Below are 22,973 nucleotides of genomic sequence, written 5' to 3'. Positions count from 1 at the left end.
TGAAACTCTAGTAAATTCATAGGAAGAAAAAAAGATTTTTGGGGGGTAATGTTATGTTTTTCCACTTTTCATCTTCATGGATTGTTTAATTTCAATGATTTAAAGATCAATAGGTAAAGATAAAGGTTCCCCGTGCTAGTCGTTTCCGGCTCTAGGGAACGGTGCTCATCTCCGTTAGAAAGCCGAAGAAGAGCCAGCGCTGTCCGAAGACATCTCCGTGGCCATATGGCCGGCATGACACGGAACGCTGTTACCTTCACACCAAAGGGGTCCCTATTTTTCTACTTGCATTTTTTACACGCTTTCGAGCTGCCAGGTTGGCAGAAACTGGGACAAGGAACGGGAGCTCACTCCATTAAGTGGCACTAGGGATTTGAACCACCGAACTGCCAACCTTTCTGATCAACAAGCTCAGCGTCTTAGCCACTGAGCCACCACATCCCTTAAAGATCAATACTACCCACCTAAGACTCTAGAAAAATTTCAAGGAAATTCGAAAGAGTTACTATTAAAATTCCTAAACACGTTCAATAACTATTAATGCCAATAGCCTAAACAGAATAGAGCATATAATTAATGAGTAGAAGATTTTCACTAAAGAATCAACAGAATGGGGCCTGTTTGTGATTGTGTATGTCTCTGGAGGATCTCCAGATTTCTACACTGATTTCTCCACTTTCTTTAGTTCACGTAACAGCTTTTCTTGGTTGGGAATTATGGGTAACCATGAAGGCTATAGAGGGAGGGACATACAGGTACTGTAACTAACAGGAACAACTTCCACCCATCCAATGATCAATCTCAAAAATATTACTAAGAACAATTCGAAGGACATTCATAAACCCTTTGAAAATAAGTTGAAAAACTACTTTGGAGAAAGTCCAGGGCATATTTCAGATCAAGGAAATATTTTCTTGCAAAATAATTGTGGATCCATTTCATTGCCTGGTTACCTGCATCTTTTTAACAGTTTCTCCAGGGATGTCTTCAATTTTCTGAACTGGTATTGGTTCCCTGAGAGTCCGCAGCTCCATAAGAACTCTTCCACGATATGTGGTCCCTTCTTCCTGGAGAAGATTGTGGAGATATATGGAGAATAGAATCACAAATAGTATAACGGAGTTGGAAGATACATTGGAGGTCTTCAAGTCCAACCCCCTGCTTAGGCAGGAAATCCTATACTATTTCAGACAAAGGGTTGTGCAATCTCCTTCTAAAAATCTTCAGTGTTGGAGCACCTACAACTTCTGCAGGCAAATTGATCCACTGATTAATTGTTCTAACTCTCAGGAAATCTACGCCACTCCATTCTACTCCACTCCACTCCACTCCACTCCACTCCACTCCACTCTCTACTCTACTCTACTCTACTCTACTCTCTACTCTACTCTCTATCTACTCTAGTCTATTTTCTCTTCTCTTCTCGTCTATTTTCTCTTCTCTTCTCTTCTCTTCTCTTCTCTTCTCTTCTCTTCTCTTCTCTTCTCTTCTCTTCTCTTCTCTTCTCTTCTCTTCAAGTCTGCTTAGCTTACAGGACAAATGAACAATCCGCTCACTTTCAACCTCCCCTTAGAAAACTTTGCTTGGTTAATGGGACAAATTTACCACCTGAATCCTGCGTTTCTCAGGAGTTTCAGCTGGGTTCAGAAACTCCTTTTGGCTTCCGTAGAATGTGAGAAAGCTTGGGCCAAAGCAAGGTAAGAAGCCTGAAGTCTCTTCTGAAAACACAAAGAGTTTGGGAGAAAAATGAATTTCTACTAATGTTAAGGTATTGGGATTTAAGAGTTTACCAGATGTAAAGCTGATGCAATGTAAGGCTGATGCAATGTAAGGCTGATGCAATGAAGATGGATCAGCATTGGTATTGCCCTTTTAAAACTAACAGTGGGTCCACAGAAATTTTACCACTTTAAGAGGTGTTTATATAAGGCAGCCATTAGAGGGTGTATTTCTCTCTCCTTGTGTCCGGTATCCATTGCAGAGTTCTCCATGTAGAGTTAAGAAGAATGATTGCTTGTCAGGTATTTGCCTACCACATATATTTCTGTATATGTCTTGTATATAAACCACTGATAAATGTCTAAGTCTCTGTGTGCTGTGTTTTGCTCCTGGATTGTTTCATAATAGCAGTCACGCTACAAATGCTCTGACAGCTGAGGAGTTCTTTTGGCTTATTTCCTGAATGACACCTCAGTCCAGTTCCCAAATCCAACTGAAGTGATCGGTTTAGACTTCTTTTAAGGCAGAGAAGCAAAGGTGCCAGAAAGGAATGAGTGAGGACAACAGGAGTAATATTAAAAGTAGCCCTCAACTTAATAACAGTTCATTTAGTGACCATTTAAAGTTACAACAGCATTGAAAAAAAGTCACCGATGACCATTTTTCACCCTTACAACTGTTACGGCAATCCTATGGTCTCATGATTAAAATTCAAAGGCTTGGCAACTGGCATGTACTTATGACAGTTTCGGTGTCCCAAGATCACGTGATTCCCTTTTGCGACCTTCTGACAAGTAAAGTCTATGGGGAGGCGGATTTGCTTAACAACCGTGTTACTAATCTAAGAACCACAGTGATTCACTTAACAACGGTGGCAAGGAAGGTCGTATAATGTCCCCAAGTCTTAAAGTTGCCAATTTGAGTTCAAGGGGGTATGTGGGAAGGTTAGACGGAATAGGAATAAGCATGTTCTTACTTTTGGTTTCAGCTCCCGTGCAAGAGATCTGGGCAAGGCTGAGGAAGGCAGTGCCCAAAAGAAGTCCATCTCCTTCTTCTGCACTAAGGAAAACGAGGGGTACAATGGAGTCTTATACCAACAGAAATGCTGGGAGTCTTGACAATATTTCATTTTTAAAATCCCTTGTAGAAATATCGTTTTTGATGGGACAGGAGTTCGAATAAAATCCTCCAGGTCTTGCTCTTTAAAAATAATTTTTCTTTCTTTCTTTCTTTCTTTCTTTCTTTCTTTCTTTCTTTCTTTCTTTCTTTCTTAGAGATATAATCTATGTACCATCTATAATCTATGTACTATCTATAATCTATGTACCATCTATCTATCATCTATCTATCTCTATATCTCTATATCTCTATGTCTGTTTCTGTCTGTCTCTCTATCTATCTATCTATCTATCTATCTATCTATCTATCTATCTATCTATCTATCTATCTATCTATCTATCTATCTATCTCTATTTCTATATCATCTATATAAAATTATTTTTAAAGATATATGTATATGCAGATACATCTGCATATAAAGCAGATTTCTGTTGGCCATTGCTGTTTAAAAATAATTTTATGTCTATATCTATATCTATATCTATATCTATATCTTTCTTTCTATCTCTATATTTCTCGATCTATCTATCTATCTGTCTGTCTGTCTGTCTGTCTGTCTGTCTGTCTGTCTATCTATCTTTTATATATACAGTAGGTACTCCAATATTCTTTTTTCAATAAAAAATAAATTCAATAAAGCTTTGTCATGAAGAGTCGATTTGTCCTGGGGAAGAGCAGGCAAGAGGACTATAGGGCTTGCGATACATCATATTTGAAAAATACCAGGATATGCTTTCTCTAAATTTCTCTAAATGCTTTATTTTCTACTTTGGGGCAAACAGTCAAGAGTTGATGCAGTTATCGCAGTGGAAAAATGACAGAAATTGCTGGTACTCACCCATCTATTAGAGTGAGTTTAATGAGGTCACAGATAGAAGGCAACTACATGGAAAATATAAAAGAAAAAATAAAGACAAGATTCCCTTGAAACTTATTTGATTTTTGATTGGGTTTTCTTGACAGAACATGTTGTTAACCATTGTAGAAGGTGGCTGCAGCTAAGTCCTCCATGAAGTTAGCTGTAGCCTCTTTACACCTGAATAACATTTTCGGCATCTCTCACCAGGGAAATCTTCATGTGTGACAGAGAATTCCCATGCTTTCACAGGTCCAAAGCCCCAGAATGAAAAAAATGGAAATGTTGCAAGAGTTGGTTTAAGATATGAATTGATCTGATTTGTAATGGTCATTCATGTTGCAGACTCAGGGGTATTTCTCAGAGTTCTTCTATGGCTCAAAAAAAAAAGGTGAACTTTTAGATATAGGTATAGAATTCTTTATTGGCCAAGTGTGATTGGATACACAAGGAATTTGTCTTGGTGCAAATACTCTCAGTGGACATAAAAGATACATTCATCAAGAATCATAAGGTACAACACTTAATGATGTCGTAGGGTACAATATGCAATCAAATCATATTAGGAAACAGTCAATGTAAATTTTAGGCATATTTAAATCCAAAAGACATCCAAGATCTCTGGTACCCCAAAGGTTTCCAAGAACCCTGAGGATTTAGTCTCAGAGCCAGGTGCCAGAGGATCTCAATGTCCTTAAAACTATATAATAGTTATCCCTACACTTTGAAAATTCTTTGGTCTTCCACTGGAATCCCAAAGATGTTTTTTTCAAGAAGCAACTGGACTTTCTGGTTTTTCTTTGAAGACAAGAGCTGAAGAAGCTTCTGGGATGAGAAGCGAAATGACTTCAAAGGAAAACCAGAAAGTGTCCAGCTGCCTCTTGAAAAAGCATCTTTGAGACAACCACTGCCCTGTCTCTTCTTAAAAATCTCCAATGATGGAGCTTGTCCTGCCTTGGTTTTTCTTTGAAGATGTTTCCCTTCTCGTCCAAGAAGCTATTATAGCAATATAGCCAGGGGTGGGGTGCAAATTTTTAAACTACCTGTTCTGTAGGCGTGGCCAGGTGGGTGTGGCCAAGTGGTCATGTGACTGGGTGGGTGTGGGGGTTTTTTAGGGACTATTGGGCCTCAGGGAAGCCTCCTGGGTGAAGCAGAACAACAGCGAGGGGGGAAATCAGCTGTGCCATGTGATTTAGATTAGCTAGAAAGCAAGAAATCGGATGATTTCCTGCTAATCTAAATTGTGCGGCACAGCTGATCTTCGAAAAACAGCTAATATTGGTGGGGGGGGAAAAGGAAACACCTTGATCTTCGGAGCTACCGATTTGCCCGAACTGGGCCGAACTGGTAGAATCCCACCCCTGAATATAGCTTTTATTGATGGGTGTCCTGCTTATTGATAAATTTAGCCTGCAGTCAGTGACATCCCATCTTTTCCCTTCTGCCCCAGCTTACCTGCATGGGAAAACAGAGCACCTGGTTCCACACAGGGTTGGTGTCTCCAAGAATGACCTTGGTCCTTAGCTGAACATAATTGAGAAAGAAAGCAAATCAGTCAAGGGCAAGCAGGCAAAGTAAGAGCCCAGCCAAATGTCCCCTTGACGTCTAAATCTTGAGTGCAAGGGTCACCAGGGTAAAGTTTATATATTGTGGCTCACCTGTGATGATCAAGGATCATCTCCAAGTGACCAAGCATGAAACCTTTGGGAAAGGGGGATGTTTCTTTTGTCAAGCTGTCAGTAGGCCACTGATGATAAATATAAACGGGCTAACATGTAAATACACGCAGGCAAGGAGTTAATAGCAATAGCCCTTAGACTTATATACTGCTTCATGGTGCCTTATAGCCCTCTCTAAGCAGTTTACAGAGTCAGCCACTTGCCCACCCCCCAACAATCTGAGTCCTCGTTTTACCCACCTCAGAAGGATGGAAGGCTGAGTCAACCTTGAGCGGTCAGGATCGAACTACCTGGCAGTGGGCAGACTTTAGCTTGCACTACAGCACTTTAACCACTGCACCGACATGGCTTCCTTCCTTCCTTCCTTCCTTCCTTCCTTCCTTCCTTCCTTCCTTCCTGTTAAATGCAGTATTGCAGGCTAATTCTGTCCACAGCCAGGAGTTCAATTCTGACCCGCTCAAGGTTGACTCAGCCTTCCATTCTTCTGAGGTAGATAAAATGAGGACCCGGATTGTTGGGGGCAAGAGGCTGACTCTGTAAACCACTTAGAGGGGGCTGTAAAGCACCATGAAGCGATATATAAATCTACGTCCTGTTGCTGTTTGTGACTCTCTAGTCCTCACTAGAGATTTACCATTGTTGGCGTGTGTGTTTTGAAGAGTGTTGTAAACATACTATGCTACCTGTTAATAGCTTATAGTTGTCTCTTAAAAATAATAATTCTGCTAAGAAAAGCAAACCCTCAGTTTGCATAACACCCACCACTCGTCCTCCAAAATTAACTTCCAGGGAAGGGTCCACAGAGATGCTGAGAGGATCCACAGGTGGGGCCGTGAAAGGTGTCACTGTGTCGTCTTGTACTGCAAAGAAGAACAAGCATCAGGCTAATGAAAAAGTAAGGAAGAGGATTATTTTTAGTATCCCACTTTATTAAGGTGTGTGTGTGGGGGGGGAGTTATGTGGTCTGCTAACTGCTTGCATGTGGCCCAGTGGTGGGGTTCAAATTCTTTTACTAACAGTTCCGTGGACATGGCTTGGTGTGGCTTGGTGTGGCTTGGTGGCCATGGCAGGGGAAAGATACTGCAAAATCTCCGTTCCCTCCCTACCTCACTAACCTGCTTTCCAGCTCTGTTCTCCTGGGCAGGGCAACCAAAGGAGACCCAGCCAATCAGCTGGGACTCGGGAGGTGGAGAATAGATGGGGTTGGCGGGGCCAGTCAGAGGTGCGATTTGCCAGTTCTCCGTACAACTCAAAATTTCCACTACCGGTTCTCCAGAACTGGTCAGAACCGGCTGAATACCACCTCTGATGTGGCCTCTTGCAGACAGCGGCTTGTCTAAAACAGGATTTAACCTGAGCTGTGATAGGAAATGGAAAGCAGGAACATGGGAGATAAGGGAGCTATGCAGACACTAGGTGCGTGTGAAATAGATTAGGAGAGCCTTCATGACTGTAATTGTAAATCCCATAATTGGTTGAGTCTTGCTTTGTTGGCTTGTCCCACAACCAGGATGCTCTAGAACAGTTCCAAGCCCATAAAAGAAGTTCCCTTATTGACGATAGATTGTCTACCCCATTTAAGAAATGGATGCCAGACTAGAGAAGAACATCTTCATACCATCCTCTCATACAGTTAAATTGGCAGAGTTGACCTCCCACTGCCTTCAGAATGCTTTGGAACCAAGTATGTTTCAAGATTCATCAGTCAAGAACCAAACAATAATCCCATTCAAGACCTGCCAAGCAAGATAGCAGTAAATGGGTCCAACCAACTGCCATTGGGCAGTAGAAGCTCCAAGAACACTTCATTAACCCTGACAGGGGAAGCACTAGCTGTCAGGATTCCAGCGATTGCCCTCATTAAATCATGAGCCTCGGCCCAAGCTTCAAAAGAATTCAAAAGATGTATTAGGAGCAACATGCCGGCATTAACCTAAATGAAGCCAACTCTGGCATACGTAATTTACAATCACCTGTGACCCTGTTTCCCCCTCTCTCCCCCCTGGGTTTATCATAAATCAGATTCTCCATTGAAGCACGTCCATGGGCTGAGTGTCATCAATCATGTTCTCCAATGAAGGACTTTCATGGGCAGAAGATCCGGTAACCTAGCGACAATCTTTTAAAGATAAGGGTGGAATGTACTTCTGGTTTTAAACTGCTGTACTGCTCCTTCAGTTCCTCCCCCCCCACCATTTATGGCAACATGAAAACATGCATAGGAATGTTTTACGAGTTGACATTAGCACTGTTGCTGTTACCTAGTTTGAGTAATGAAACATCTGCCTAAAAACAACCAAGCTCAGAAATCGACCAAGGACCCCCTGATATTAGGACATCTGCTCCCTTATAGGAAGCAAATTTTCTCCAGTCTCCATTGACTCTCTGGCTGAATGAATGATCCACAAGAACCACACATGGTCAGAAACACTAGAAATGCCACCCCTTCATTCTTGCACCCGCGGCAAGATTTCTGCCTTTGGAAGTGCCATTGGTTTCCTCAGTAGAACAACGTGGTTGACCTGAGCACCTACTTTGTGGGACATCTTCTGCTCGGTAGATGTACAGCTGGAGGGAGGCTGTGCGTGCAGCTGGCACACTTGCCAGCTGTAGCAGATTGGATTCTAAATCACCAGTCTCTGCTGGCCGGTCCAAGTCCTACAAGAGAGGAGAGAAGGGATCGATCCATCTGTCAGCTAACCAGCTGCAACATTGCTAGGTCTCCTCCAACAAAAGGCACTTGAATGTTCTAGATTCTGACACGATGATGTGGTGTTGGACAAGAAGATCGAGGTTCCAGTCTATCTCAAATCAAGGAAATTCCCTTAATGACTTTTTGACCATGAGTCACTGTCTCTAGCCCAACAGAGAGGTTGTGGAGAGAATTAGAAGGAAGAAAAGCTATGAACATCACTCTGAGCTCATGAGGAAAAGGAAGAGTGCTGGTGAAGAAGTTGGACTAGGTAGATAGGTAGATCTTGCTTAACAACCACTCTAAGGACTGGCAATTCCATTGCTAAGTGAGAGGATCATTAAGTGAAACATCAAACATTACGTTTAACTAGCCCACAGTGGTCATCTAATGAGCTTCATGGCCAAATGAGAACCTGTCAGCCCCACCGAGTAGACCAGACTAGAAAAATCAACTCCACAGAATGACTAGACCTATCTTTTTGGAGAGTCCTTCCTTCCTTCCTTCCTCCCTCCTTCTCCTTCCCCTTCTTTCCTTCCTCTCTCTCCTTCTTTCATTCCTCCCTCACTTCCTTCTTCCCCTTCTCAATCCCTCCCTCCCTTTTCCTTCCTCTCCTTCCTTCCTTCCTTCCTTCCTCCTCCTTCCTTCCTTCCTTCCTTCCTTCCTTCCTTCCTTCCTTCCTTCCTTCCTTCCTTCCTCCTTCCTTCCTTCCCTCCCTCCCTCCTCCCTCTCCTCCCTTCCTCCCCCCTTCTTCCTTCCCCTTCTCCTTCCTTCCTCCCCCACTTCCTTCTTCCTGTCCTCCATCCCTCCCTCCCCTTCCTTTCTTTCTTCCTTCCTCTCCTTCCTTCCTTCCTTCCTTCCTTCCCTCCTGCCTGCCTGCCTGCCTCCCTCCCATCCTTCCATTATTGCATGCTATTTTTTGGTCTAATGAAGATATAACCCTAACACAAATATTTTTATTGATGCCCAACATAGTTACCTTTCCATTTTTATCAAACTGTTTAATAACTAGCATCATCTTTAATTATCCTAGATAATGATTTTATATTGCTGAGCATTAAAACAATAAGAGCTTTACCGGTGCACGATCCCCAGCTCCCAGGACACAAAGGGTGACCTTCACATAGCCCTTAAATCCAGCATTGAGATTCACTGGATCATAGAGGCTCAACCATTTGGAAATCATAGCATGACCTAAAGAAAGAAAATAACAAATATACTGACCCACACTTGCCTTTGTACTAAATTGTTCTCAGTGATCCCTACTGAGATCCATACAGCCAAATCTAATTGATTAGTCAGCCATGGGACACAACGGGATTTAGGACTCCCTGGTTGGCAGGAACTATTCTTGTGTTTGGTCTAGTCTAGTGTCAGGATTCCATCAATCGCCCTAATTAAATCATGAGCCTCGAGCCAAACTTCACAAAACTTCAAAAGATTTATTAGGAGCAACATGCTGGCATGACCTGTATGAAGCTGATTCTGAGATACGTAATTTACAATCACTTATGACCCTGTTTCGCCCCACCCTTCTGGGTGTATCATAATTCAGATTGTCCAACGAAACACGTTCATGGGCTGGATGTCATCAATCACACTCTCCAATAGAGGGTTTTTGCACCCAGAATACCCGGTTGCCTCAGTTACAATCTTTGTGAGATAAGCTTGGAATGTGCTTCTGAGTTCATTTGGCTAGGTGGTTCTTCTTCCTGTGGAAACAAAAGCTGGCCGTGCTGAGACCCGAAGGTGGAGATTGATGACATCAGGAAACGTGGATTTACTTCTATTGCGGAATGTGACTTTTGGGGGCTGTTTCTAACTTCCAATATTATGTGGTGTAATTCCGGGTTGTGTCAGATCCAGAATTATAACAGACTTTGCCAATTTGATGCTTTCCTAAATAAAAGAAATTGTTTTGGAAGATGGACTTTGCTCTTTTCTTTTTAAATGGATTTCAACTCTTGGAAACCTGACACTGGTTGTCAAAAAGAATTTCAGAAGAAGGCAATGGCAAACTATCCTAGAAAAAGCTGATGGCCGCAAGTCATGGTTTTGGGCACTACCCCAGCTGGAAATAGATTTGGTCGTTACAGATTGGAAGAACACCTAGAGGCAGGCTTTCCAAACTTGGCCACTTTAAGACTCGTGGACTTCAACTCCCAGAATTCCCCAGCCAGCCATTCTGGGAATTGAAGTCCACAAGTCTTAAAGTTGCCATGTTTGGAAACCCCAGCTCGAGAAGACTACAAATAGGTGTCATGTGACAAGAAAAACCTCATATCCCCCATCCCACATGCCATAAGGTAAGAATGGAGGACATACCTGGAGAGTCATATACAAGTCCCATCTCAATCTGCAAAAAGAAGGAATGGCACAAGTCACAAGTAATGGCCCAGGAAGGAAAACAACACCAACCCTGAGCTGTAATAACATTATACAAAATGATAATTTTCCAATGGAATGGTGCAGTAATAAATTAGCTTCTACAGTTTCGGTACAGGCCAGGCCTCACGTAGGCTGAAAGCGTACCAGGAACAGAGAACATCAATCAACAAAACGTCATCATGGGCTAAAACTGGACTGCAAATGCTGATTTGCTACTTTGTACCTTTCAAACTGACCATGTAACTGTGATTGGATGTTACTATGTGTGCACTAATATTTCTACTCATGTAAACATAATGATTGGATAGAATTCACCGCTTATGACGTATCACTATGTGTTTTTAATAAAAGAGCTTCCCGAACTTGTGATCGGGGCAGCTCACCCAAGATAGAACCTGCGTTAGTGTCTTTCTTGATGCATTCGACCACCCAGTGAGAAGCCTTCCTAATGCGGAGCAAAGCCGCAGAATGGTACAGTTTGGATTTCTTTTTAAAAAACCTGAAGACTGAACTTTTCACTGACACTGGAAATAGAGGTCATTACAGAAATTATTTGAAATATTTAGAGATGTAAGATAAAAGCTTGAAGTTCTAATTTTTTTTTTTTTTAGAATTCTACTGCACAAAAAAAGTTGGAAGTTTATTTCTTTCCTCTTTCTCTTCTCTTGCTCCTATCTGCCTTTCCCCAGATTTGGAAAGATCAAGATTAGATATTTTATGGCGTTGAGTGTTTCTAGGGGCAGGTTGGGGGAAGAAGATACAATAACAGAATAACAGAGTTGGAAGGGATGTTGGAGGTCTTCTAGTCTAACCCCCTGCTTAGACAGGAAGCCCTACACCACTTCAGACAAATGGTTATCTAATCTCTTCTTAAAAACTTCCAGTGTTGGAGCATTCACAACTTCTGGAGGCAAGTTGTTCCACGGATTAATTGTTCTAATTGTCAGGAAATTTCTCCTAAATTCTAGGTTGGCTCTGTCCTTGATTAGTTTCCATGTTTGGTTGACAGTTTAAATAGAAAAAAAAAATTGACCTGGTGATAGGATAATGTCAACTCATAAAACATTTCTATGCCTGTTTTAGTAGTTGCCATAAAAAGGGGGGGGGAGGAGGAAGGAAATCTGGAAGAACAGTTGAAAATGAAAGTACATTCCAACTCTTCTCTTTAAAAGATTGTAACTAAAATACCAGAGTTTTTGCCCGTGAATATATTTAATTGGAGAACATGAATGATGACAGCCTGTGAACGTGCTCAATTGGAGAATCTGATTTATGACACACCCAGGGGGGAGGGGGGACTGTAAATTACATATGTCAGAGTTGGCTTCATACAAGTATGTTGCCTCTAATAGATCCTTTGAAGTTTTTTGAAGTTTGGCTCGAGAATCATGATTTAATTAGAGCAATTGCTGGAATCCTGACAGCTAATAAGTAAGATAGTAGAGCAGAAAGCATAGATTAAGCATTGTCAAGAAGTCTACCAAATAGGTAAATTTGGTCAGCAGTAAAGTAGCAGTAGCTCACCTTAAAGACACCAATGAATGCATCTGCTCTGACAGACCGAGAGTTCAGCACCTGTTCAAGATCATGTAGAAATTCCCATTATAATACTTTATTATTATACTAATGGGGGACCACAGAATAGAAGAGAAAGACCTGGAGAAGATAACAAAATACAAAAGCCTGCAAATAGAAGTGGAACAACTGTGGTTGTAAGTCATGGACTACCTGTAATTGTTACACAGATTGTGCTTTAGTCTGGCAAGATTCTGGTCTGTAAGTGAGCAACCATAAAGAAACTACTGTAAGTAAACCATCATGTCGTTCTTGGTTCCTTGTGACTGACATTAATCTCGCTCATCTGCAACACTGCACTACATTGCACTACTCAAATGGGTAGGAGGATTTTAATTCAGCTGCATCTGTTTTGTTCCTCCCCTAAAACTGGTTTTTCAATTTAAATGTTTTTCTGTATGTGGGATATTTTGTTTTGCTCTGAGAAGCAATTATGGATTTTTTTTCACTGAAATTGTCATGCTGATAGAATCCAGGATTATTCCACCCACCTCCATTTCCAGATAGTTGGAATAACATCTGAATGCCAACTTTTAATTTGTCACCTTCTCCCCATCGGTGGCTCTGTTGGACTCAAGATAGCTGCACTTGGATTCCATTTTCAGGGTTGTTCCTGCTGCCACAAGGCAGCTTCATCCAAGCCAGGAGAAATATTTCATTTGCATATCCAAAAAGGACACACCGAAGAGGCTCTGTAAGGGAATTCAGAAGCCCAAAAAGAGGCCACGAGGAACAGACTTGGCTTGCTTACCTGTATGGTAATAAACTGATCAAAAAGGTGAAGAGGCGTCTCGTTGAAATTTTGAACAAAGGTCTACAAGAAAAGCAATCAAAACTTTCATGTTATTTTCTTGCAATTGTACACCAGAATGGACTTTAGATTGGCTTTTGATGACTATTTTAAAGCAGAGTCTTTAAAAAGAAAGTGTCATTTTTTTCGAAGGCCACTTTTCCCCCAACGAAGGTTGCGCAGCAGAAACAGAACAATATTGAAAAGCAAGGATCTGAACACTGATTCCCAGAACCTGATCGTTATCTTAAAATATTTTTCTTTCAGTTTACGATGATTAAGATCATGATTTATCACTTGTTGCTTGTATTATACACTGAGAGGTGTAGCTACGGCTACAGTTCAATTCATTGCATATTAATTAGCTTAGTCTTTTTTTCTAACTGAGCCAAATGCTTGTGAAAAATCTTCAAATACCAGAAAATAATGTCCAGAATGCCAACCTCATTATAATATGGATTGTTTCCACGTCTGATTCTTGTCCGGAATGTATAATCTCCAATACTGACTTTCACCACCGGTTTGACGTTGTTTTCTTGCAGTTGTCTACATTCGATGATGATAACTCGCACCTACAAGGGAGAAACTGCTGGTCAGTCCCATCCTGCAATCATTCTCAGAAGATGCCCCATTTCATGTTCTGAAATTTGTCCAAAGGGTTCAGGAAGTCTTGTGGGTTATCTAGCTTTGTGCGCCAGTGGCCAGTAGCATGAAAATGGGATGTTCTGGAAGCTTCTGTTTCTCTTGAGGAAAACAGAAATGTTCATTTCCCCCAGGAATGTGTCATTCCAACTTTGGACCACCATACATAGTCTGTAAAAATTGGGATGATCATGAAATACCACCGAAGAGATACAGGAAACATGACCCTTTTGCAGCTATCTATATAAATTGTTGAGATTTTTGAAGGCTAACTCTTGTAAGTTTAATACAAGAGTCCTAAAGAGTTGATACATTTCTGGGATTGTATCAGAGGTGGTATTCGGCAGGTTCTGTATTTTGAGTAGTTCAGAAAACCGGTAGAAGAAATTTTGAGTAATTCGGAATACCACCTCTGACTGGCCCCACTCCCAATTATTCTCTGCCTGCCAAATCCCAGCTGATGGAGTGGGTCTTCTTTTGTTGCCCTGCACAGGAAAACGGAGCTGGAAAGCAGGTTAGTGGGTGGGGAGAGAATGGAGATTTTGCAGTATCCTTCCCCTGCCACACCCACCATGCCACACCCAACAAGCCACGCCCACAAGCCACGCCCACAGAACCGGTAGTAAAAAAAAATTGAATTCCCCCACTGAATTGTATCATTGGGAACAGTAAATAATTGCTTATAGATTAATGAAAGTCTTCATAGTTTAATGAAAAGGACTTAGTTTAATTAAAATTAGGACTAGGCGTAAAATGGTAGCAGTGGAGGGAGTCAATCTATTCTCCAAAGCACCAGAGGGCAGGACAAGAAGCAATGGATGGAAACTAATCAAGGAGAGAAGCAATTTAGATCTAAGGAGCAATTTCCTGACAGAACAATTAACCAGTGGAACAACTTGCCTCCAGAAGTTGTGGGTGCTACACACTGGAGGTTTTTAAGAAGAGACTGGACAGCCGTTTGTCTGAAATGATATGCAGTTCCTACTCAGGGGTTGGATCAGAGGATGTTCCAAGGTCTTTTCCAACTCTCTTATTCTGTTGTCATAGTACAGCTTTACACTGTACTGGTGGGACCATACTTGAAATAAATGATTTGTGGTGTTCGGACTTTATTAAAGATCCATTTCCATTTACAAGAATTGCTCTTACAACAAGAATAACATCTGCTGAAAAACCACCAGTCCTCTCAGTCTATTTCTTTCTTTCCAGTATCAAGAGCTGAGCTGTTGCATTACCTGGAACAGTTGTTTCTTGTTGGAAAGCTCTTTCGTGGTGGTTGATGTTGGAGCTGGTACTTGAGGTGCCTCGTTTTCTTTGAGAGTAAATTCTTCTATGCCAGAAGCCTTGGCAAAGACAGGGCAACAGACTGGGGGGAAAGGACAAGGACCACCATTATCAGTGGTGGGATTCAACACTTTTGACTACTGGTTCTGTGAGCGTGGCTTGGTGGGTGTGGCATGGTGGGCATGGTTTGGTGGGCATGGCAGGAGAAAGTTACTGCAAAGTCCCCATTCCCTTCCCACTCCTGGGGGAAGGATGCTGCAAAATCCCATTCCCTCCCCATCCCACTAACCTGCTTTCCAGCTCCATTCTCCTGGGCAGGGCAGCCAAAGAAGACCCAGCTGATAAGCTGGGACTCAGGAGGCAGAGAATATATGGGGTTGGCAGGACCAGTCAGAGGTGGCATTTGCCGGTTCTCCGAACTACTCAAAATTTCTCCAGAAGTGGTCAGAACCAGCTGAATACCACCTCTGACCATTATCAACATTTGCCCTTTAAGGGGGACATTCTTCTTAAGACCTTAAATATTCATTTATTTATTAGAATTATTTCTCACTCTTGGTAGATCAAAGCAGCTTATATAGCACTACCTTCTCCTAGTTTTCTCCACATTATAACTCTTGAAAGAAGAATGGGTCAAAATCCTCCAGGGAACCTCTATGGTTAAAGGCAGTCTAGAACTGGGGTCTCCCTAAAGCTAATCCAGCCCCTTCACCAATAGACCATGTCAGTTCTCAAGTGTGAATGCTCAGCGTCTTCACACTGACTCCTACATTCAGCCCCAAACACACAAGAATCTGTCCTCCTGGAAAAAAATTGGTTCAAATATCCATCAGTGCATGTGTTATACTACAGGTAGTCCTCAACTTACGATAATCGAGCCCAAAATTTCTGTTGCTAAATGGGACAGTTAAGTGAGTTTTGTCCAATGTCATGTTCCTTCTTGCCACTGTTAACTAACAAAAAGTTTCAATTTTTATACTCCGATTCATTAACAGGAACACACAGATTTTTACCCATATCTCTTTTCATGTTACAAAACACCTACTTTCTTCTCAACACGAAGAGCTCAAAACAGTCCAGACAAGGAATCAGACATTAAAATCCATGCAAATTCCACGCAATACATACTTTAGTCCCCCCAAATAAATACCCAATACTTACTCAACTTCTTTAAATCATGTTTTCTTCTGTGCGTAACCATTTTAGGTTCCGGCGGTGAGAAGCAGATTTTTAGACTGATGGTGCACTGGAAGCATAAAATCACAAGAAACTCTTTTTAATTTGTCTGCGGATAAAAATCTGGCTGTGCTCTTCTTTTCAAAGTATGGTATCTATCCCCATTCCGGATAGATTTCTATATGATGAGAAACATCAAAATTTTGGGGGACAACCCTCCTTTTCATGCAAATGTGAAGACAACTTTCTGCTTTAATATTGTGGAAATGAAAACAGAGGCAGTGAATAGATAGTTTCATAGCCGATTAAAAGTTTCCTGCTGGTATTAATATTGATAGGGAAAATAAATTTTAGCAGCACTGAAGAGCGGCTGAATTCCACTAATAAAAGGCAGAAAACCCAACCTGAAGCACTGAAAGAAACATTTCAACGTCTTTATTCTGAGATTACCGTAATGTTGGTGGGCATCCAGTCTTCCTTGCATTTCACAGTGAGGCCCTTCACGTTTAAAACATTATTTTTATTTCCTTCCTGACTTACCCCGGTTGGCTGCAGACTGTTATTTCGCAGACTTTGATTTTTCTTTATCATCATGACATTTGGTTTTTCAGCTGCTCCTCCTAGGGCAACTTCCACACTGCCAAAATCCCTAAAGTTAGGGAGAAGTGGAAAAGTCAAGAAGGAGCTTCCAAGAAAGACCGATGTGACATCTTAGGAGGAGGAAGGAACTTAAGGAGAAACTTCCTCACAGTGAGAACAATATTACTCAACGGAACAGCTTGCACCCTGGAGTTGTGGGTACTCCATCGCTGCAGGTTTTCAAGAAAAGACTGGACAACCAATTGTCCAGGATGGAATAAGGACTCTTGCCTTGGACTAGGACTACAAGATCCCTCCCAGTCCTATAATTGTACAAAAAAAATAACACGCGATAGGTGGACAAAAGTGTCAAATCCAGTCTGATCTTCTAGACGACTCGGCCATCAACCATAATATGCTACCCATCTCCCAACAAATCAAAAGCTGTTATGGGTGTCAAGAGAAGTTATTTAGAGATAAACTGAGATAAGCTAATGAGATAGGTTTTGTTGGACTTTGGAGAATGAGAGAGTTACGTTCCCAAACTTGATGTCAGGGTTCCAACGGAAGCCCTAATCAAATCATGAGCTTCGAGCCAAACTTCAAAGAAATCCAATTATTTATTAGGAGCAACATGTCAATGCTTCTCCTAATGAAGCCAACTTTGCCTCACGTAATTGCACCTCTTTTCCCCCTCCCCCCTGGGTGTGTCATAAATCACTTTCTCCAACTGGAGTATCTTCGTGGCTGATGTGTTATAAATCATGTTCTCCAACCAAGGGCTTTCTCGGGCTCTACAGACAATGCCCCTCCAATTGGATCAATAACCTGGGAGACCCCTTGGTGAGGTATGCATGGAATGTACTTCTGTTTTTTTTTCTTTTTGATTTCCTTGCGGCTCCTTCAGGGTTTCCCCTCCCCACCCCATGGCAACTCGAAAGGAGGCCAGGAATGCTTTACGAGTTGACGCTCAACTTCCTATCTTAACTTGGCCCTGGACTGAATATCCCCTAGTTGAATACTCTCCCGTTGAAATGGCTCTTTGCACATAAATCTAACAAGCCAAGAAGGGCAGAAGATTGAGGCGGACCAAGCCCTGTGAAATAGTGATACATCAAGACCAAAGAAGATGAACATCTAAAGGAGGCTGTTCAACACAACCAGAAAGTCAAAAGTAGAGCTTTCTGATTTATGTTGGCTGGAATGGGGTTGAAAACTTGCCTGCTGAGCTTCATTTCTATATAGGCATTTCCCTCTCTAATCCGGCTGGCAACTATGCATGATGGGGGGGGAAAAACCCTCATCAGTGGTGGGATTCAAATAATGTAACAACTGGCCCTAATGATTTCTTCCAACAACCAGTTCACCAAACTGCTCAGAAAGTTAACAACCAGTTCTCCCAAACTGGTGCAAATTGGCTGAATCCCATCACTGCCCCTCATCTCATGTCACTGCTTTTTAAAGCCATTTCATCTTGGTCTGCTGTGTATCTTATGTCCATATCTACTGGTTGACTACTGAAAAACTTTGTGATTGTCTTTTTCAAATTCATAGTGGGCTCTTTTCTTCTTCTTCTTCTTCTTCTTCTTCTTCTTCTTCTTCTTCTTCTTCTTCTTCTTCTTCTTCTTCTTCTTCTTCTTCTTCTTCTTCTTCTTCTCTTCTTCTTCTTCTTCTTCTTCTTCTTCTTCTTCTCCTCCTCCTCCTCCTCCTCCTCCTCCTCCTCCTCCTCCTCCTCCTCCTTCTTCTTCTTCTTCTTCTTCTTCTTCTTCTTCTTCTTCTTCTTCTTCTTCTTCTTCTTCTTCTTCTTCTTCTTCTTCTTCTTCTTCTTCTTCTTCTTCTTCTTCTTCTTCTTCTTCTTCTTCTTCTTCTTCTTCTTCTTCTTCTTCTTCTTCTTCTTCTTCTTCTTCTTGTTAAATTGACCAGAATTATAATGAGGGTTTGGAAATCATGCTCTGGACAGAAAATCAGGTCATCAGTTTAGCCAAAAAGCGATATGGAGTCATGGTGGAGAAAGAGATTTCTTAAGGAACTTCATTTCCAGCTAGTTTATATGCGCAACTCAACTAGCTGAAGACTGCCCTGCACAAGAGGCCAAAAGCCAAATGGAGGATTTAAGTTGAAAACCTGTCCATGGAAAACCTATCCTGTTTACCTCTTGAAATGACTTTTAAATTTTGACATTGTGGCTTTTAAGAGGTTTCACTTTTGTGAGGTGTCTGAAAGTGGGATGGATCAAAAAGCGGAATATAAACTTTTAAAAGAAAAATTAATTCAATGGATTGTTCAATGCAGACCTTTAGATCCCATTTCTCCACCTGCCTAAACCAGGCATAAAGGTCTCCTATTCAAACAGTGGGGTGGTCTGGAAGACCTTCAAGGGACCCTCCAACTCTTATTCTATGTTCTACTTGACAGTAGGAAAAAATTACTTTGCTCCCAGTTCAATTGGAAGTAGGATAAATGAATCAAGGAGAGGAGCAACCTAGAAATAAGGAGAAATTTCCTGGCATGATATTGGAGTCTCCTGCTTGTGCAAGGGGCTGGACTAGAAGACCTCCAAGGTCCCACCCAACTCTGCTATTCTGCTATTCTGCAAACTTTTGCTGCAATGAAAGGAAGTGAACTGGACAGCACTCTTTGGGCTGAAACAGAGGAAGATGGTTGGGGCTTAAGTAGCATATTTGTCCCCATGTCGGACAACCTAATTATACAGATCCTTCTTTCCATCATTCACCTGTTTTGGATTTTTGTGCCCCATTCAAGGAGTTTAACGATGGCAAAAGAACTGTTATCCAGAAGCTCCTGGTCCAGATACCACATCAAAGTCTGCAGAGCAAGCACAAAGAATAATCAACAATGCAATATTTGAAGGTCAGTTACTCGTTCTTGTTTTGGACAAATTCATAGCAAGCAAGACCACCAAGCATTCTTTCTGCTGTCTATTCAAGATATTTATCTGCTACTTGAAACTGAATTTGATGCATGATCTTTCCTGGTCACTGGCAACATCTGGAATTTTGTGTCACGAAGAAGGTGACTTCTGATGAATTAGTTGTCCTTCTAGAATTAATACCTTCATAGTCAGGGCTATGTGTTATTCTCCAATTCCTTCTTCTGTATTAAGTACTGTGGAATGGCTTGCTGGAATAAGAGTTGGAAACTTGGCCCTTCTCATATATTAAAACTGCTACATTATATTTCAAAGAATGTGCCATTAGCTTCTTAATCCTTTGAATGGCACTCCTTTTTTGTTATCTTGCATTCTTATTGGAAAGCATTTTTTCTGTATTTTGGGATTTTTGCTAGTAAATGCACACCCTCACACTGAGACAAAAGGGACAACTTGAGAGTAAGGCTTGGAGGTGATTGCCCCTCCCATAGGGTATAAAGGAAGTGCAAAGGTAGGAAAACCTTTGCAGGAAGCAACGTCGTTCTCTCTGATCAGTTTGGACTCTGAAAGCTCCATGGTGTATTTGTTCTCTGTTAGGTTTTGGAAAGACTAATTGGGACTTTAGTCATTGACAGCATTTCAAGTAAGATGAGGTACATTCTTATCAGATGTCTCTCAAAGAACTTTGGCAAACCTCCCTGGGACTAATTATAACCGGTTAAGACTCATTCTGGGCTGTGAATGACGATAATTCATAGCCATTGAACTAGAATAAAAGAGTTTTGGATTTTATGTGTGTTTGTTGATGTCTCAGGAAGCCTTGGCTAGAACAAATATAACTCCTTCCCCTTTCTAAGTTCTTATTAAGGGACTTTTTTTTTTTTCAAAAATAAGGAAATTAGAAGGGAACTAAGTCAAAAACTGATTTAGCATTAAGGATTAAGGAGGATTAAGGAGTCTGGGGAAAAATATAGACTTCATTGATCCTAGCTCCACTTTATGGTATATCCAGACAGCCTTCTAAACAACAGTAAGAAAGATGGTTTGCTAGATTCCATTTTTTTCCCAGGACATTTCTCAACTTCCTTGTCTAGTTTTACCTCATTCCAGATTGGATTCTGATCCTTCTGCACAACTCTTGTGCTCCTTTCAATGCCTAGGGGGGAAAAAGTTCCTGAGTCAATTCCAGCTGTTTCCTGATGCTTTGCCTCTCACGAGCGTAGCTCTGACAGACAGCGTGAATAGCATGGCTGATCAATCAATTTCTATGTTCTTTCAAAAGCAACCACCTCTTTTTTTCCAGGGGCGGATCATGGACCTCTGGGATACATCGATCACAATTTTGGTGGCCTCAGATAAGACTAGCATTACTAGAAATGCTGATGGGGTTCCAGTTATGCCAACCTCCAAATAGAGATGATGAGCTTACAAGCAAAATCTGGAAACGTTTATGCCTGGGGCAGAAGCAGAACACACCCAATAAAATCAGTAACAGATAGGTGTAAAATCTATGCTTAATAATACCTCTGAATTCTGTAGTGACATGATAAAGATGAGCAGTCTATGGTACTCAAACGTTCTGAATTCCTGAAGAGCACCAGACCCACATTTGAAACAAGAGTGGCTGATAGGTCATAGCCACCGGGGATCTCTGAACCCGCAATTTGTGCATCAGACAACTTGCCTAATGACTCTAAACACACAATCCAAAACATCCATTCACTTGCCCCACTCCACACCAGCAATTGATGATATCTTACCCAGTGGCAGGTAAACCTTCATGGTGAAAATTGGTAAGGAAATACACTAGTCACTTTTTTAAAAGCCTGTATTAAAACAACAAAGCAGCACCAGTTGCCAACTTGAAGTTGAGTATTCCTTAACTTTAAGATGTGTTAGACTTTAGTTCCCAGAATTCCCCAGTCATGCTAGTTGAGGAATTTGGGAAGTTGAAGTGCACATATCTTAAAGTTGCTAAGGTTGAGAAACATTGCTGTAAGTCAGGGATCTCCAAAGTAGGAAGTTTTAAGACTTGTGGGCTTCAACTCCCAGAATTCCTCAGCCAGAGGAACATGGTGGCTGGGGAATTCTGGGAGTTGAAGTCCACTTGTCTTAAAGTTGCTAGGTTTGGAGACCCTTGTAGTAGTAGAATAAGGCATGACTACCTCAAGAAGTGATGGATTGCATTAATGGAGCTATCTGATATGACTTAGCTGGGGCGTATGGGAGTTGTAATCTAATAATACATCCAAAAACAGCCATGTGGGAAAGACCGTATTCCTTCATTTGATCTAATGATCTTTACTCCTGCTTATAGTAAATGTTCTCACTACTTGATAGAGTAGTAACTGTGGGATATTCTACAAATAGTGCAGATTTGAACGATGGACTACTGAGACAAAAAAAAAAAAGAATTCTACAGAAAATGACCATATTTTCTTGAAAAAAATAAAGGACAAACCTGGAAAAAAAGGGAACAAATCTGAAAGATGATCATAAGGATTTTTTAAAAAATGATGTTTGTAACTTTGCTTTACGAAAGGAAATTCAAGCGCAAAACCAAGAAAATAAATACATAAATAAGTTAAATAAATATAAAAGACAGCTTTCTGAAAGAAAGGATGTTCCTTTGCAGGAAAGGACATATGATCACTGCAGTGATACAATTAGTGCAAATTTGGCAAAATGTAAATAGGGTCTGTATTTGCGTACTTCCCCTGCTGTCCTGGAAGCAGGAAATGGCTATTTTCTGAAATTTTATCCTCCCTGGCATTTCCCCAATTTGCATTCATAATCAGATAGAATTTTTTTTTAGTGAAAATACAAGCAGATTGGCTTTGTAAGTTCCCCTAAAGTAAGATGTGGACATAAGAGGAATTTATTTTAATATGTAAAAACAAATGGGATTCAGATACGGCTTTACCTCTGAAGGTACCAACCACAAATGTGTTGGGCTGAATTGCATGTTCAGGAGGCACATGAGCTGACAGAATAACAATATGCAGCATCTTTGGTTCTACTCTCTCTCTCTCTCTCTCTCTCTCTCTCTCTGCCCAGTGGCCTGTGATTACTGAAGACCTCGCATCAGCTCTAGGTCTTCATTCCAGGATCCACTTGAAATCTTTTTCAGAAGGCCCAGTGCAAACGATTCTGGAAGTGGAACTAAAGAAATCCGATGTCACAAAGCATGAAGGAAGGCTATGTCGTGAAGCAAGGCAAGAGATGTGAAGTTATGACAAGTTTAGGATGTGAAAAGTCAGCCCAGGTGCTTCCTACTGGCTAATCAACGGGGTTGTAAAATATGATTTAGAACAGTGGTCGCCAACCAGTGGCCCAGGGACCACGGGTGGTCCATGAGAAAATTTTGGTGGTCCACAGAGGAATGTCACCCCAAAGCAATTAATCCAGGCTGCGCAGGAACACAAGGCTGCGCTGCCCACATGGCCCGCAGGAACACAAGGCTTGCGTCGCTTGCATTGCGAACAACATGAGGTATTGAGGGGAGGGGGGAAAGGGCGGAAGGGGCCCCCACTCACCCCATGTGCCTGGCCTGGCCACCAGACTGCTTCTTTCAGCTTCTTTCT

The 22,973-nt window shown here is 41.5% G+C and overlaps 1 protein-coding gene across 1 annotated transcript in view; it reads right to left on the bottom strand.

Annotated features, from left to right (window-relative positions):
* The window catches only part of FER1L5 (fer-1 like family member 5), a 66,970-nt gene extending 45,799 nt beyond the window's left edge, over positions 1-21,171 (bottom strand). The window contains exons 1-14 of the mRNA XM_087969815.1: positions 21,150-21,171; positions 20,490-20,545; positions 19,234-19,325; positions 16,461-16,569; positions 14,696-14,803; positions 13,262-13,390; positions 12,780-12,842; positions 11,978-12,028; positions 10,391-10,421; positions 9,144-9,259; positions 7,908-8,031; positions 6,136-6,233; positions 5,150-5,218; positions 954-1,067 (exon numbers count right to left, since the gene is read on the bottom strand). Coding sequence (XP_087825941.1) covers positions 954-1,067; positions 5,150-5,218; positions 6,136-6,233; positions 7,908-8,031; positions 9,144-9,259; positions 10,391-10,421; positions 11,978-12,028; positions 12,780-12,842; positions 13,262-13,390; positions 14,696-14,803; positions 16,461-16,569; positions 19,234-19,325; positions 20,490-20,545; positions 21,150-21,171 — 1,182 coding nt within the window. The remainder of the gene's footprint in view (positions 1-953; positions 1,068-5,149; positions 5,219-6,135; positions 6,234-7,907; positions 8,032-9,143; positions 9,260-10,390; positions 10,422-11,977; positions 12,029-12,779; positions 12,843-13,261; positions 13,391-14,695; positions 14,804-16,460; positions 16,570-19,233; positions 19,326-20,489; positions 20,546-21,149) is intronic.
* Positions 21,172-22,973: the final 1,802 nt, after the last annotated feature.

Source organism: Notechis scutatus, chromosome 7 (assembly GCF_049901735.1).
Source record: "Notechis scutatus isolate UNSWTSFEM ecotype Mainland chromosome 7, rNotScu1.2, whole genome shotgun sequence".
Taxonomy (NCBI): Eukaryota; Metazoa; Chordata; class Lepidosauria; order Squamata; family Elapidae; genus Notechis; species Notechis scutatus.
This window is presented reverse-complemented; position numbering and strand designations above follow the sequence as displayed.